At 38.9% G+C, this 16107-nt stretch overlaps 1 protein-coding gene across 1 annotated transcript; it reads left to right on the plus strand.

Annotated features, from left to right (window-relative positions):
- Positions 1 to 2141: 2141 nt before the first annotated feature.
- Positions 2142 to 13226, plus strand: LOC133657828 (uncharacterized; the record flags this gene model as incomplete). Its single annotated transcript, XM_062059610.1, has 5 exons — positions 2142 to 2284; positions 3649 to 3720; positions 6218 to 6399; positions 6462 to 6649; positions 12809 to 13226. Coding segments are annotated over 5 exons (750 nt in total), but the record flags the coding sequence as incomplete, so codon positions are not given.
- Positions 13227 to 16107: the final 2881 nt, after the last annotated feature.

A 16107-nucleotide genomic window follows, 5' to 3' on the forward strand; every position in this document is an offset into this window, starting at 1 on the left:
GGACTTTTGTTGTCCTCCATTGTAAAATGTGGAGGTTCTCATCACTACTGTCTGAAGGAAGGAAGGAGGACTTTTGTTGTCCTCCATTGTAAAATGTGGAGGTTCTCATCACTACTGTCTGAAGGAAGGAAGGAGGACTTTTGTTGTCCTCCATTGTAAAATGTGGAGGTTCTCATCACTACTGTCTGAAGGAAGGAGGACTTTTGTTGTCCTCCATTATAAAATGTGGAGGTTCTCATCACTACTGTCTGAAGGAAGGAGGACTTTTGTTGTCCTCCATTATAAAATGTGGAGGTTCTCATCACTACTGTCTGAAGGAAGGAAGGAGGACTTTTGTTGTCCTCCATTGTAAAATGTGGAGGTTCTCATCACTACTGTCTGAAGGAAGGAGGACTTTTGTTGTCCTCCATTGTAAAATGTGGAGGTTATCATCACTACTGTCCGAAGGAAGGAGGACTTTTGTTGTCCTCCATTGTAAAATGTGGAGGTTATCATCACTACTGTCTGAAGGAAGGAAGGAGGACTTTTGTTGTCCTCCATTGTAAAATGTGGAGGTTCTCATCACTACTGTCTGAAGGAAGGAGGACTTTTGTTGTCCTCCATTATAAAATGTGGAGGTTATCATCACTACTGTCTGAAGGAAGGAGGACTTTTGTTGTCCTCCATTATAAAATGTGGAGGTTCTCATCACTACTGTCTGAAGGAAGGAAGGAGGACTTTTGTTGTCCTCCATTGTAAAATGTGGAGGTTCTCATCACTACTGTCTGAAGGAAGGAAGGAGGACTTTTGTTGTCCTCCATTGTAAAATGTGGAGGTTATCATCACTACTGTCTGAAGGAAGGAAGGAGGACTTTTGTTGTCCTCCATTGTAAAATGTGGAGGTTATCATCACTACTGTCTGAAGGAAGGAAGGAGGACTTTTGTTGTCCTCCATTGTAAAATGTGGAGGTTATCATCACTACTGTCTGAAGGAAGGAAGGAGGACTTTTGTTGTCCTATATTGTAAAATGTGGAGGTTATCATCACTACTGTCTGAAGGAAGGAGGACTTTTGTTGTCCTCCATTGTAAAATGTGGAGGTTCTCATCACTACTGTCTGAAGGAAGGAAGGAGGACTTTTGTTGTCCTATATTGTAAAATGTGGAGGTTATCATCACTACTGTCTGAAGGAAGGAGGACTTTTGTTGTCCTCCATTGTAAAATGTGGAGGTTCTCATCACTACTGTCTGAAGGAAGGAAGGAGGACTTTTGTTGTCCTCCATTGTAAAATGTGGAGGTTATCATCACTACTGTCTGAAGGAAGGAAGGAGGACTTTTGTTGTCCTATATTGTAAAATGTGGAGGTTATCATCACTACTGTCTGAAGGAAGGAGGACTTTTGTTGTCCTCCATTGTAAAATGTGGAGGTTGTCATCACTACTGTCTGAAGGAAGGAAGGAGGACTTTTGTTGTCCTCCATTGTAAAATGTGGAGGTTATCATCACTACTGTCTGAAGGAAGGAAGGAGGACTTTTGTTGTCCTCCATTGTAAAATGTGGAGGTTCTCATCACTACTGTCTGAAGGAAGGAAGGAGGACTTTTGTTGTCCTCCATTGTAAAATGTGGAGGTTATCATCACTACTGTCTGAAGGAAGGAGGACTTTTGTTGTCCTCCATTGTAAAATGTGGAGGTTCTCATCACTACTGTCTGAAGGAAGGAAGGAGGACTTTTGTTGTCCTCCATTGTAAAATGTGGAGGTTCTCATCACTACTGTCTGAAGGAAGGAAGGAGGACTTTTGTTGTCCTCCATTGTAAAATGTGGAGGTTCTCATCACTACTGTCTGAAGGAAGGAAGGAGGACTTTTGTTGTCCTCCATTGTAAAATGTGGAGGTTCTCATCACTACTGTCTGATTCCAATCAATCACAATCACACCAACTTATATTCTGGTCTTCATGAAAGTGTGTTAAACATGCTAGTATTAGCATTAAACATCTTTACCTCTCTTCCATCAATATAAATGATGTTTATGAATCATCCCCTCCACTTGCTACATTGAAAGGATCTGGCCTGCAGAAAAGGTGTGGTCACCCTGCTGTAGTTTGATGGACTTACAAAGTCTGCACTTCCAACCAGAAATGGGTGAAAACTCTTTGATGGATCCTAAACTTGTCTGCAGTGGCGCCCCCTAGCAACGTGACGCTGCACTGCGGCAACCTGAGGAACAAAGTGGTGTGGAACTACGACTCCCTGCCTCCAGGACTCCAATTCAGGGTGGATGTCGGCCAGGTGTCGGACTCGAATGGGTGAGTGTTTTTATTTCATTTTTTATAGTAGGGTCATTTTGTTTTTTGTGGTATGGTACCAGGGAGGGCAATGTTTTTTTTCCCCAATTTGGTGATGAAATAGCATTACTGCTAAATTAGCATATTTGGCTGTGATGCAAAGCGTGTACAAACACATTTATTTAGGGCTGCAACTAACGATTAATTTGATAATCGATTAATCTGTGGATTATCACTTCGATTAATCGATTAATAATCGGATAAAAGAGACAAACTACATTTCTATCCTATCCAGTATTTTATTGGAAAAAAAACAGCATACTGGCACCATACTTATTTTGATTATTGTTTCTCAGCTGTTTGTAAATGTTGCAGTTTATAAATAAAGGTTTATTAAAAAAAAATAATAATACAAAAAAAAGTTTAATTAAAAAAAATAAAAATTAAAACCTCTGCGCATGCACATAGCATACATCCAACCAATCCATGACTAAATTAAAGGCCTACTGAAATGATTTTTTTTTATTTAAACGGGAATATCAGATCCATTCTATGTGTCGTACTTGATCATTTCGCTATATTGCCATATTTTTGCTGAAAGGATTTAGTAGAGAATATCGACGATAAAGTTCGCAACTTTTGCTCGCTGATAAAAAAAAAGCCTTGCCTGTAGCGGAAGTAGCGTGACGTCACAGGAGCTAGTATTCCTCACAATTTGAAGTAGCGTGACGTCACAGGAGCTAGTATTCCTCACAATTCCCCGTTGTTTACAATGGAGCGAGAGAGATTCGGAGCGAGAAAGTGATGATTACCCCATTAATTTGAGCCAGGATGAAAGATTCGTAGACGAGGAACGTTACAGTGAAGGACTTGAGAGGCAGTGCAGGACGTATCTTTTTTCGCTCTGACCGTAACTTAGGTACAAGCTGGCTCATTGGATTCCACACTCTCCTTTTTCTATTGTGGATCACAGATTTGTATTTTAAACCACCTGGGATACTATATCCTCTTGAAAATGAGAGTCGAGCACGCGAAATGGACATTTAAAGTGACTTTTATCTCCAAGACAATACATCGGTGACACACTTAGCTACTGAGCTAACGTGCTAGCATCGTTCTCAAATGAAGATAGAAACCAAATAAATAAACCCCTGACTGGAAGGATAGACAGAAGACCAACAATACTATTAAACCATGTACATGTAACTACACGGTTAAACATTCTCAGCCTGGTAAGGCTTAACAATGCTGTTGCTAACGACGCTAAGGTTAATTTAGCAACTTAGCAACCGGACCTCACAGAACTATGATAAAAACATTAGCGCTCCACCTACGCCAGCCAGCCCTCATCTTACCATCAACAGCCGTGCTCACCTGCGTTCCAGCGATCAACGGCGCGACGAAGGACTTCACCCGTGGGTTTGGCGGCAAGCATCGGCTAGGCGTCTGCTATCAGGGTAAGTAGTCCTTGTTGTGTTGCTGTAAGTGTTGTACTTAGCCGCTAAGACACCGATCCATCCCACCTACAACTTTCTTCTTTGCAGCCTCCATTGTTCATTAAACAAATTGCAAAAGATTCACCAACACAGATGTCCACAATACTGTGGAATTTTGTCCAAGAAAACAAGAGGTTTTTGTATCGGGTCCGATGGGGTCCGACCACTTCCGTGGATTTTGTGACGTCACGCGCATAAATCATATCCAAAGGAGTTTTTCAACCAGAAGTGTGGCGGGAAATGTAAAATGTCACTTTATAAGTTAACCCGGCCGTATTGGCATGTGTTGCAATGTTAAGATGTCATCATTGATATATAAACTATCAGACTGCGTGGTCGCTAGTAGTGGCTTTCAGTAGGCCTTTAATAGGCAACTATTTTAATCATCGATTTAATCAATTAGTTGTTGCGGTCCTACATTTATTCACTATATTTTCTCCCTTTTTTGAAAAAGTACCCAACAGAAGTGATTACCAGTACAGTCTAGCTGTACAGTTACTAAGTGGGCAACACTACTACTCTGTCTTCTTATTGTCTGGCAGACCAGGTGTGTCATGTGTTTATGAGCAAAGGAAAACTGGTAGCCCAAAATCTATTTGTGGTGAGCAACAAAGTGAATGTATGAAACATTTACACGCTAGTCATATATACAGGACTGTCTCAGAAAATTAGAATATTGTCATAAAGTCCTTTATTTTCTGTAATGCAATTAAAAAAACAAAAATGTCATACATCCTGGATTCATTACACAGCAACTGAAATATTGCAAGCCTTTTATTATTTGAATATTGCTGATTATGACATACAGCTTAAGAAAACTCAAAAATCTTATCTCTAAAAATTAGAATATTTCCTCAGACCAAGTAAAAAAAAAGATTTATAACAGCAAAACAAAATGAAACATTTGAAAATGTCAATGAATGCACTCAGTACTTGGTTGGGAATCCTTTTGCACGGATGACTGCATCAATGTGGTGTGGCATGGAGCCAATCAGCCTGTGGCATTGCTGAGGTGTTATGGAGGCTTCAATAGCTCATTTGCATTATTGTCTTTCAGCTTCTTCTTCACAATTGTCTTTCAGCTTCTTCTTCACAATACCCCACAAATTCTCTATGGGGTTCATAGAGCTTTTCAACAGATGGAGAGGATGATTTCATGATCTGGCACCTGCCCACAGTGGCAAAACCAGCAGTAACTGGTGTACTGACCATGGCATTACTGTCCTCCATTGGCCTGCCAACTCCCCTGACCTCAACCCCATAGAGAATTTGTGGGGTATTGTGAAGAAGAAGCTGAAAGACAATAATGCAAATGAGCTATTGAAGCATCCATAACACCTCAGCAATGCCACAGGCTGATTGGCTCCATGCCACGCCACATTGGTGCAGTCATCCGTGCAAAAGGATTCCCAACCAAGTACTGAGTGCATTCATTGACATTTTCAAATGTTTCATTTTGTTTTGCTGTTATAAATCTTTTTTTTTTTACTTGGTCTGAGGAAATATTCTAATTTTTTGAGATGGGATTTTTGAGTTTTCTTAAGCTGTATGTCATAATCAGCAATATTCAAATAATAAAAGGCTTGCAATATTTCAGTTGCTGTGTAATGAATCCAGGATGGATGACATTTTCATGTTTTTAGTTGCATTACAGAAAATAAAGGACTTTATCACAATATTCTAATTTTCTGAGACAGTCCTGTAAGCCGCCACAAACGTCTTTGTTGTGCGACTGAGATCCGCCACCACAAGCCCAGGGAGTGTGCATTACCATAACATGCAGAAAACCTGCAGAAGCATGCCGGTTTACCTTTCCTACGGCCATGAGTGCGAAGAACACACAGCTTAGACACTCTTTTGTCACACTTTGAACACCACTGCTTGACCTTTTTCACTAGGAAGGCAAAGTGTGGCCTGGGGGCCGTTTGCTGAACGCTTATTATGGCGGGTGGCACATTGTACAAATGAAATAACAAATACAGCAACAATGGAAACAGAACAACAGGCATTACATCATGAGAAAAGGATGGATATTTGAATATAAGAATATTTGTCTTTAATTATGATTTAGCCTTTTTATTAGCAGATATGATGATGTCGCGCTACAAGAATATTTAGAACAATATTATTTGTTTTATTTACTTGAAGGCTCTGCTGTTATTTCTTGGAATGTAAAATAGTTATTTATGAGCACAGTATTGTTTGTTTTGATATACCGGAGGCTCTGGGCCACTGCTGGTCTTTTTTTAAATGGAGAGTTGCCATTGAAATTCTGTGCAATAAGATGTTGTAGCACTTGAAGCACTTTTCAATCAAGTAGTGCATTCATTCATGGTGGTATGGAATAAGTGGTGGAAATACACAGATGAGGACTATTGATATTGGTGACAAGCCAAGATGAAACACTGGTGATGACAAGAAGAATTGCTTTTAATGTCCATCTGTTCTGACTCTCCAGACGCATTGCCCCACTGTGGGTGGACCCGCCCCACCTCCAAGCTGACGTGTCTTTTCTCTCGGACCCGGACAACGATTACTCCCTAACCGTGACCGCCGTCCTCGGAGAGAACCAGTCCGAGCCCGCTCCAGCCGATGGCATTGACTTCAGCTACTACAGGAATTCTCCAGCCAGCCAGATCTGTGAGCTGAAAGAAATGTTTGTGGTTTCTGAAGAGGAGTGACTTAGTCCTGTTGCTTTCTAGGTTCTTTGGACCTGCCGCCTGTGACCGTGTTGGAACAGCAGGATCACTCTGTCCTGCTCAGCTTCCAGCATCCGTGGCTCTTATACCACCAGAAACTTTCTTCCCAGTCCGGAAGCAGAAAGAAGAAGAGGCACGAGCAGCCCGACGACCTTCTGCCTGTCTTCAAATACGATGTCACCATCAACCAGGTGGGCCACATCAATCAATCACAGTGGAACCTCCATTTACGACCTTTTCGGTTGACAAACCTCTACATGGCACACTTGAGTATACCTCTAGTGTGTGCTTGCGCTAGCGGTGGCTATGTGACGCCAGTGCTTGTTTATCTCGCCAAAACTCCCAGGGTGTTCAACAATGTCTCAAATATTCGCAGACACAAGGTCAAATAATTATCCCTTTTTTAATTTGTTTTATTGTAGCAACATGGTGGTTAACGTTCTGGAGCATACCAACGAGACTTTAGTGTGTGTGTGCGTGTTGACATTTAGGCATGTAGAAGTCTGTAATCTTTATCACTCTTCAACGGTGAGTGACAGAACCCAAAGCAAAAATCACATTTTTGAATTATTAATTTGCATTTTATTGCATGACATGGGTATTTGATCACCGACCAAGCAGTTAGAATTCCGGCTCTCACAGACCTGTTAGGCTTTTCTTTAGGAAATCCTTGTGCTCTCTACTCATTACCTGTATTAACTGCACCTGTGCGAAATCGTTAACTGTATAAAGACACCTGTCTACACACACAATCAAGCAGACTCCAACCTCTGCACAACGGCCAAGACTGGAGACCTGTGTGAGGACATCAGATCTCAACTTGTAGACCTGCACAAGGCTGGGATGGGCTTCAGGACAATAGGTGAGGAGGCAACAAATGTTGGCGTGTTTATTAGAAAATTGAAGTTCAAGACATCCATGCAAGATCTCCCCTCGTGGAGGACTTTTGATCATGAGGACTGTGAGGGATCAGCCCAGACAGGACCTGGTCAATGACCTGAAGAGAGCTGGGACCACAGTCTCGTAAAGAAAACGATCAGTAACACACTACGCCGATTCAAATCCTGCAGCGAATGTCAAGGCCCCTTTGAAGTTTGGCAATGACCACGATGATCCAGATGAGGAATGAGAGAAGGTCATGTGGTCGGATGAGACAAGAATTTAAACTCCACCCGCCGAAGGATGAGTACAATCCCAAGAACACCATTCCAACCGTGAAGTACAAAGGTGGAAACAACATTCATTGGGGGTGCTTTTCTGCAAAGCTGACAGGACGATTGCTTCGTATTGAGGGATGTGGCCATACATCGCAAGATCTTGGTGATGTATCTCCTTCCCCCAGTAAGAGAATTGAAGACGGGTCGTGGCTCCCAGCATGACAACCACACCAAACTCAAAGCCAGGACAACTAAGGAGTGGCTCTGTAATAAGCATCTCAAGGTCCTGGAATGGCTGAGAGTCTCTAGACCTGAACCCAAGTGAACATCTTTGGAAAGAGCCGAAGGTCTATATTGCCCCGCAACAAGTAAGTAAGTACATTTGAATTATAAAGCACTTTTCACAGATCAAGTCACAAAGTGCTGTACACAACATAGGTGAAGTAAAACAACAATTCAATGAAAACAACAACACAAAAAGGATACAAAGTGGATTAAAATTGATAGTTAAAAGGTGCATTCACTAAAATCTTTACTAAAAAAGAGAATCATGCAAATGTTTCTTGAAAGAGTCAACACAGTCAAGATCACGGAGGGACTGGTGCACGTTGTCCCAGAGTCTGGAAGCTATAGTCTGGAATGCCAGGGTTTTAAAATGAGTTTTTGGGATCTTTAGAAGACCCTGGCCTGAAGACCGGAGGCTGCGCCCTGAACAAGTCAGTGATGTACTGAGGGGCCCCACCATGCAACACACGGAAAGTCAGGACTAAAATCTTCAAGTCAATGCGGAGTTTGACTGGAAGCCAATGAGGACTGGACCAAATGGGCAGGTCCAGGTCCAAAGTCTGGCAGCTGCATTTTGTACCGTCTGAAGTCTCTTCAGCGTTGACTTGTTGAAAAGAGAACTGCAATAGTCAATACCAGATGAAAAGAACGTGAATGATCAGGCCGTAAGACTCTTGAACGCATCATAATTCAATGACCCCCTCAACTCCCCCCAAAATGGATGAACTCGCTGGAATAAAAAAGACAATATAACATACATCCATAAAGGTGGACGCATGTGAAAAAGTGCAATATATTTATCTGTACAGTAAGTTATTTATTTATTTATATATGCACCTTATTGCTTTTTTATCCTGCACTACCATGAGCTTATGTAAGGAAATGTCCTTCTTATCTGTGCTGTAAAGTTCACATTTGAATGACAATGAAAAAGAAGTCGAAGTCTAAATTCCAGATTCAATTTTAACAGCAAATTTCTCACTTTAGAAATATTTCTGAGGTGATAGAAGCAGTTTTTGGTCAGTTGACAACAGTGACCCTCCAAAGACTTGGACTGATCCAACACAAGACCAAGGGAGGTCTTCATCAGGGGCAGATGCACCAAGGGAGGTCTTCATCAGGGGCAGATGCACCAAGGGAGGTCTTCATCAGGGGCAGATGCACCAAGGGAGGTCTTCATCAGGGGCAGATGCACCAAGGGAGGTCTTCATCAGGGGCATCTTTTTATCGGGAGCAATTATCAGAGTTTCTGTTTTCACCATTCAACACCAAGACCTAAAGGATTTATATGGAGGAGTGGGTCAAAATCCCTGCCAGGCTGGTCCAGAACTACAGGTACCTATGACAAAGATTACAGACTTACATGCTTTATATATATATATATATATATATATATATATATATATATATATATATATATATATATATATATATATATATATATATATATATATATATATATATATACACACAATATATACTGTATTTGCACAATATATTTACATTAAAATGTTTTCAAAGTTTGCAGTTTTTTACTAATACAGGGACTTTTGTTGAGGAGTCGAGGACCAATTATTTATGTTTACATTGATTTTTATGGGGAAGTCTACTTTACTACACAAACTTTCCAACGTATGAACCATGTTCCAGAACCGTGTAAGTTCGTAAATCCAGGTTCCACTTTATATCACTTTACATATGCAGGCAGGCTGCTACACTAAATGCTTTACAACAATTGACCACACAAAGCTCTAATATGAAAGAAATGAAATCAATTCAAAGCAAAGTAGTGAGAATAATAGTACTAACAAACTAGTGAGAATAATAGTACTAGCAAAGTAGTGAGAATAATAGTACTAGCAAAGTAGTGAGAATAATAGTACTAGCAAAGTAGTGAGAATAATAGTACTAGCAAAGTAGTGAGAATAATAGTAGTAGCAAAGTAGTGAGAATAATAGTACTAGCAATGTAGTGAGAATAATAGTACTAGCAAAGTAGTGAGAATAATAGTACTAGCAAAGTAGTGAGAATAATAGTACTAGCAAAGTAGTGAGAATAATAGTACTAGCAAAGTAGTGAGAATAATAGTAGTAGCAAAGTAGTGAGAATAATAGTAGTAGCAAAGTAGTGAGAATAATAGTACTAGCAAAGTAGTGAGAATAATAGTAGTAGCAAAGTAGTGAGAATAATAGTAGTAGCAAAGTAGTGAGAATAATAGTACTAGCAAAGTAGTGAGAATAATAGTACTAGCAAAGTAGTGAGAATAATAGTACTAGCAAAGTAGTGAGAATAATAGTAGTAGCAAAGTAGTGAGAATAATAGTAGTAGCAAAGTAGTGAGAATAATAGTACTAGCAAAGTAGTGAGAATAATAGTACTAGCAAAGTAGTGAGAATAATAGTACTAGCAAAGTAGTGAGAATAATAGTACTAGCAAAGTAGTGAGAATAATAGTACTAGCAAAGTAGTGAGAATAATAGTACTAGCAAAGTAGTGAGAATAATAGTACTAGCAAAGTAGTGAGAATAATAGTAGTAGCAAAGTAGTGAGAATAATAGTACTAGCAAAGTAGTGAGAATAATAGTACTAGCAAAGTAGTGAGAATAATAGTACTAGCAAAGTAGTGAGAATAATAGTACTAGCAAAGTAGTGAGAATAATAGTACTAGCAAAGTAGTGAGAATAATAGTACTAGCAAAGTAGTGAGAATAATAGTAGTAGCAAAGTAGTGAGAATAATAGTAGTAGCAAAGTAGTGAGAATAATAGTAGTAGCAAAGTAGTGAGAATAATAGTACTAGCAAAGTAGTGAGAATAATAGTACTAGCAAAGTAGTGAGAATAATAGTAGTAGCAAAGTAGTGAGAATAATAGTACTAGCAAAGTAGTGAGAATAATAGTAGTAGCAAAGTAGTGAGAATAATAGTACTAGCAAAGTAGTGAGAATAATAGTACTAGCAAAGTAGTGAGAATAATAGTAGTAGCAAAGTAGTGAGAATAATAGTAGTAGCAAAGTAGTGAGAATAATAGTAGTAGCAAAGTAGTGAGAATAATAGTAGTAGCAAAGTAGTGAGAATAATAGTACTAGCAAAGTAGTGAGAATAATAGTACTAGCAATGTAGTGAGAATAATAGTAGTAGCAAAGTAGTGAGAATAATAGTAGTAGCAAAGTAGTGAGAATAATAGTACTAGCAAAGTAGTGAGAATAATAGTACTAGCAAAGTAGTGAGAATAATAGTAGTAGCAAAGTAGTGAGAATAATAGTAGTAGCAAAGTAGTGAGAATAATAGTACTAGCAAAGTAGTGAGAATAATAGTAGTAGCAAAGTAGTGAGAATAATAGTAGTAGCAAAGTAGTGAGAATAATAGTACTAGCAAAGTAGTGAGAATAATAGTACTAGCAAAGTAGTGAGAATAATAGTACTAGCAAAGTAGTGAGAATAATAGTAGTAGCAAAGTAGTGAGAATAATAGTAGTAGCAAAGTAGTGAGAATAATAGTACTAGCAAAGTAGTGAGAATAATAGTACTAGCAAAGTAGTGAGAATAATAGTACTAGCAAAGTAGTGAGAATAATAGTACTAGCAAAGTAGTGAGAATAATAGTACTAGCAAAGTAGTGAGAATAATAGTACTAGCAAAGTAGTGAGAATAATAGTACTAGCAAAGTAGTGAGAATAATAGTAGTAGCAAAGTAGTGAGAATAATAGTACTAGCAAAGTAGTGAGAATAATAGTACTAGCAAAGTAGTGAGAATAATAGTACTAGCAAAGTAGTGAGAATAATAGTACTAGCAAAGTAGTGAGAATAATAGTACTAGCAAAGTAGTGAGAATAATAGTACTAGCAAAGTAGTGAGAATAATAGTAGTAGCAAAGTAGTGAGAATAATAGTAGTAGCAAAGTAGTGAGAATAATAGTAGTAGCAAAGTAGTGAGAATAATAGTACTAGCAAAGTAGTGAGAATAATAGTACTAGCAAAGTAGTGAGAATAATAGTAGTAGCAAAGTAGTGAGAATAATAGTACTAGCAAAGTAGTGAGAATAATAGTAGTAGCAAAGTAGTGAGAATAATAGTACTAGCAAAGTAGTGAGAATAATAGTACTAGCAAAGTAGTGAGAATAATAGTAGTAGCAAAGTAGTGAGAATAATAGTAGTAGCAAAGTAGTGAGAATAATAGTAGTAGCAAAGTAGTGAGAATAATAGTACTAGCAAAGTAGTGAGAATAATAGTAGTAGCAAAGTAGTGAGAATAATAGTACTAGCAAAGTAGTGAGAATAATAGTACTAGCAAAGTAGTGAGAATAATAGTAGTAGCAAAGTAGTGAGAATAATAGTAGTAGCAAAGTAGTGAGAATAATAGTACTAGCATAGTAGTGAGAATAATAGTACTAGCAAAGTAGTGAGAATAATAGTACTAGCAAAGTAGTGAGAATAATAGTAGTAGCAAAGTAGTGAGAATAATAGTAGTAGCAAAGTAGTGAGAATAATAGTAGTAGCAAAGTAGTGAGAATAATAGTAGTAGCAAAGTAGTGAGAATAATAGTAGTAGCAAAGTAGTGAGAATAATAGTAGTAGCAAAGTAGTGAGAATAATAGTAGTAGCAAAGTAGTGAGAATAATAGTACTAGCAAAGTAGTGAGAATAATAGTACTAGCAAAGTAGTGAGAATAATAGTAGTAGCAAAGTAGTGAGAATAATAGTAGTAGCAAAGTAGTGAGAATAATAGTACTAGCAATGTAGTGAGAATAATAGTACTAGCAAAGTAGTGAGAATAATAGTACTAGCAAAGTAGTGAGAATAATAGTAGTAGCAAAGTAGTGAGAATAATAGTACTAGCAATGTAGTGAGAATAATAGTACTAGCAAAGTAGTGAGAATAATAGTACTAGCAATGAAAAAAGTGTCTGCTGGTGTGGTGCAGAAGCAGTTTGCCGAGCTGAGCTGCTCTGAGCGAGTGTGTGAGAAGATGCTCCCGGTGGACCCCCAGCAGGAAAAGCATTGTGTGACCATCAGGGGCGTGCTGAACAAAATGAAGGTTGACGGAACGCAGGACTACTGCGCACTGCCAATGAAGGGAAACAGTTGAGTACAAAGTCCTTTCATTCTATTGTGTGCCATCAAACACTTTGGACTATGTCACATGTTCCCCTTTTTCAATGGCGGCAATAATGTCAATACTTTTAGTTTTACTTTCTACTAGTGATGGGTTGATGAGGCCTCATGAAGCGTTTCGACACATTGCAAAACTGTATTGATACTGTGTCGATACTGTGTCACTAAATACTGACATCTGCTGGACATTAAAAATCCCTACAGGCAACCTATGGACCGACTCAACTGACACTGATTTTATGACCTAGTATATACAATAATATAAACCAAGTCATTGTATTTCATTTAGGATTATTTCATATCTTCATTTAAATAAAAATATATTTTTTAGATACAGTCAAATAATGTGAACATGTATCATGACTAGGATGGTAGAAGGTGGGGATTGAACCCCAGTAACCAATTGCTGGCACAGCCACGCTACCAACTTCGCCACGCCGTCATTCCTGTACTTTCTCTAGTAACAGTAGTGATGGGTCCTGCAACACAGATGCATCGGCGCATGCGTCGAGCTCATAGAGCGAAACCCTGTGTCGGTGCGCGTACCGCTTTTAGAAAGTCACGTGACCGATCATGAGCTGCTTTGGTCACGTGACCGATACGCGAACTGTATCGCACTGACGCCTCCTCTGTGTTCTGTGAGCAACATTCCCTCTAAGGTGCGCGCCTGCGCAATTGCGCAGTGCTCAAGCGTCCTCCGCGCACACCGTGCGCCGCACAGCCAATATATGCCGCGCACCAAATCAAACCCATCTGAATTCTAAACAAAATAAACACATTTATTCTGTGTAATTTTGAAATGCAACTTTGAGTGACAGTGACAACAAGCGGCCCTAACGGTGTTCGTCAACAACACGCATTGCGCCGCTTCCTAATAAACACAGTTTGGCGCGCAGGCGTCAGTGCGATACAGTTCATGAGCGGTCACGTGACCAGAAAAGCTCATGAGCGGTCACGTGACCAAAACAGCTCGTGTTCGGTCACGTGACTTTCTAAAAGCGATACGCGCACCGACACAGGGTATCGCTCTATGAGCTCGACGCATGCGCCGATGCATCGGTGTTGCCGGACCCATCACTACTTTCTACATTTCAAGCATTTGCGTTAAAAGCTCCCTAAAATAAGACTAGTACCGCATTTTTCAAATTATAAGTCGCTCCGGAGTATAAGTCGCACCGGCCGAAAATGCATGATAAAGAAGGAAGAAAACTTATATAAGTCTCACTAGTGCAGGGGTCAGCAACCTTTTTGAAAGCAAGAGCTACTTCTTGGGTAGTGATTCATGCGAAGGGCTACCAGTTTGATACACACTTCAATAAATTGCCAGAAATAGCCAATTTGCTCAATTTACCTTTAACTCTATGTTATTATTAATAATTAATGATGTTTACACTTATTTTAACGGTTTAAAAGAGGAGAAAACACGAAAAAAAATGACAAGTAAATTTTGAAACATAGTTTATCTTCAAATTCGATTCTTTAAAACTCAAAATTCAACCGAAAAAAGAAGAGAAAAACTAGCTAATTCGAATCTTTTTGAAAAAATTAAAAAAATAATTTATGGAACATCATTAGTAATTTTTCCTGATTAAGATTAATTTTAGAATTTTGATGACATGTTTTAAATAGGTTAAAATCCAATCTGCACTTTGTTAGAATATAGAACAAATTGGACCAAGCTATATTTATAACAAACACTAATCATTATTTCTTCCAGAACAAAAATTCAAAAAAAAATTCAAAAGACCTTGGAATAATATTTAAATTTGATTCTACAGATTTTCTAGATTTGCCAGAATAAATTTTTTGAATTTTAATCATAATAGGTTTGAAGAAATATTTCACAAATATTCTTCGTAAAAAAAACAGAAGGTAAAAAGGTATATGTGTTTAAAAATCCTAATATCATTTTTAAGGTTGTATTTTTTCTCTAAAATTGTCTTTCTGAAAGTTATAAGAAGCAAAGTAAAAAAATTAATGAATTTATTTAAACAAGTGAAGACCAAGTCTTTAAAATATTTTCTTGGATTTTCTAATTCTATTTGAGTTTTGTCTCTCTTAGAATTAAAAATGTCAGGCAAAGCGAGACCAGCTTGCTAGTAAATAAATAAAATTTAAAAAATCGAGGCAGCTCACTGGTAAGTGCTGCTCTTTGAGCTATTTTTAGAACAGGCCAGCGGGCTACTCATCTGGTCCTTACGGGCTACCTGGTGCCCGCGGGCACCGTGTTGGTGACCCCTGAACTAGAGTATAAGTCGCCAGTCCCTTACAAGTTTCTCACTTACTCCAAACTTTCTTTCTGCTGCTCGATTGCCGTTTTCTGCTGCATGTTTCACTTCTTCCAGCTTGTAACCTGCAGTTTGTGATGTCCTTTTTGCTGCCATTTTTGTTCAGTCCTTCTCAGTTTTTGTAAGTTACCGCCAATGTTGAAATGATCCATTTTCTTTGGTACGGAAGTAGTAGCAGGTAGCATCTTTTTCTTCACAATGCACTTCTGCCATGACCCACAATGCACTTCTGCCATGACCCACAATGCACTTCTGCCATGACCCACAATGCACTTCTGCCATGACCCACAATGCACTTCTGCCATGACCCACAATGCACTTGTGCCATGACCCACAATGCACTTCTGCCATGAGCCACAATGCACTTGTGCCATGACCCACAATGCACTTGTGCCATGAGCCGCCCCCACCAAATGTGTATTGGTTGACATGTGTGTGTGACGATTGCTGATACACGTCTAGTCTCTTACGTGAATGAGATCAATCATATTATTTGATATTTTACGCTAATGTGTTAATCATTTCACACATACTGTAAGTCGCTCCAGAGTATAAGTCGCACCCCCGGCCAAACTATGAAAAAAACTGCGACTTATAATCCGAAAAACACGGTACATGGTAATAAGGTCTTTTCAAGACACTGAACAACAACAAATAATCAAATGATCAATATTAAAAATGTTACGCATTAAAACAGTTTGAAATGTGAGTCCTGTGCAGGCTTTTGAAGGAAGTTAGATCGTAGTGGTTTGAGTCCCACAGTGTGGGAACCAGTTCTTGCTGAGAACCAGTTCCCTGTGTTGGATTCCTTAGAATGGTT

This window comes from Entelurus aequoreus, linkage group LG09 (assembly GCF_033978785.1).
Source record: "Entelurus aequoreus isolate RoL-2023_Sb linkage group LG09, RoL_Eaeq_v1.1, whole genome shotgun sequence".
Classification (NCBI taxonomy): Eukaryota; Metazoa; Chordata; class Actinopteri; order Syngnathiformes; family Syngnathidae; genus Entelurus; species Entelurus aequoreus.